General features: G+C 42.7%; 1 protein-coding gene across 1 annotated transcript; it reads left to right on the forward strand.

Moving 5' to 3' along the window:
- Positions 1-616: 616 nt before the first annotated feature.
- On the forward strand, positions 617-757 carry SARC_17631 (hypothetical protein; the record flags this gene model as incomplete). Its single annotated transcript, XM_014288278.1, has 1 exon — positions 617-757. The coding sequence occupies one exon, from the start codon at positions 617-619 to the stop codon at positions 755-757; it is 141 nt and encodes a 46-aa protein (XP_014143753.1).
- Positions 758-827: the final 70 nt, after the last annotated feature.

Raw genomic sequence — 827 nt, forward strand, 5'->3', positions numbered from 1 at the left:
TTACATACATATAAACATACATACATATATATATATATATATATATATATATATGATATATGTATATGTATGTATGTATGTATGTGTGTGTGTTGTAGAGAAAGGAAGTGAGGGTCTAACACACAATGTGAGCGAAAACATCCTTGTGGGCGTCTTATTGTACAATACAGGTGTGGTGGCGATAGCGTGTGTATGGAACACCACAGCAACGCTGGGCTTAAACCGTCTCAGCACCAGAAGACGAAGAGCTCAAATTGTAGATAGCTTAATTTTCGTACACCTTTCAATTTTAGGACAATTTTGATTATAGGACACCTAATAGTTTTGAATGTTTTTTAATTTAGAGCTTGGACGTTTGGGTCTAGGGGTTTCGGGGGTTAGAAACCCTGAAACCCTGCACCCAAGAAGTTAGACGGAATAGGCACCCCCGCCTAATACTTGGATTGCGTGCATGGATGCTCATTGTGATTGTTTTACATTACATTGCATTGCGCATGACATGACAGGACATGACATGATATGACAAGACATGGCATGACACAACACGACACGACACGAAACGACATGACATGACATGACATGAATTGACATGGCATGACATTACATTATATTACAGATGTTGGTTGAGAAGGCCACCACAGTGCAAGACGAAATAGTCAATTCCGGTCGGGGCGGAGCCAATGCTAAAGAGTTCTACAACCAGAACCACACATGGGCAGAAGGACTTATCTCAGCTGCCCGAGAGGTGGGATGGTAAGGCACCGCATGACCCCTGGATGCGGAATATGCTGGGTGTATAGCCCAGCGATGTGTTTAGCAGCGTCTGT

Source organism: Sphaeroforma arctica, assembly GCF_001186125.1.
Source record: "Sphaeroforma arctica JP610 unplaced genomic scaffold supercont1.11474, whole genome shotgun sequence".
Classification (NCBI taxonomy): domain Eukaryota; class Ichthyosporea; order Ichthyophonida; genus Sphaeroforma; species Sphaeroforma arctica.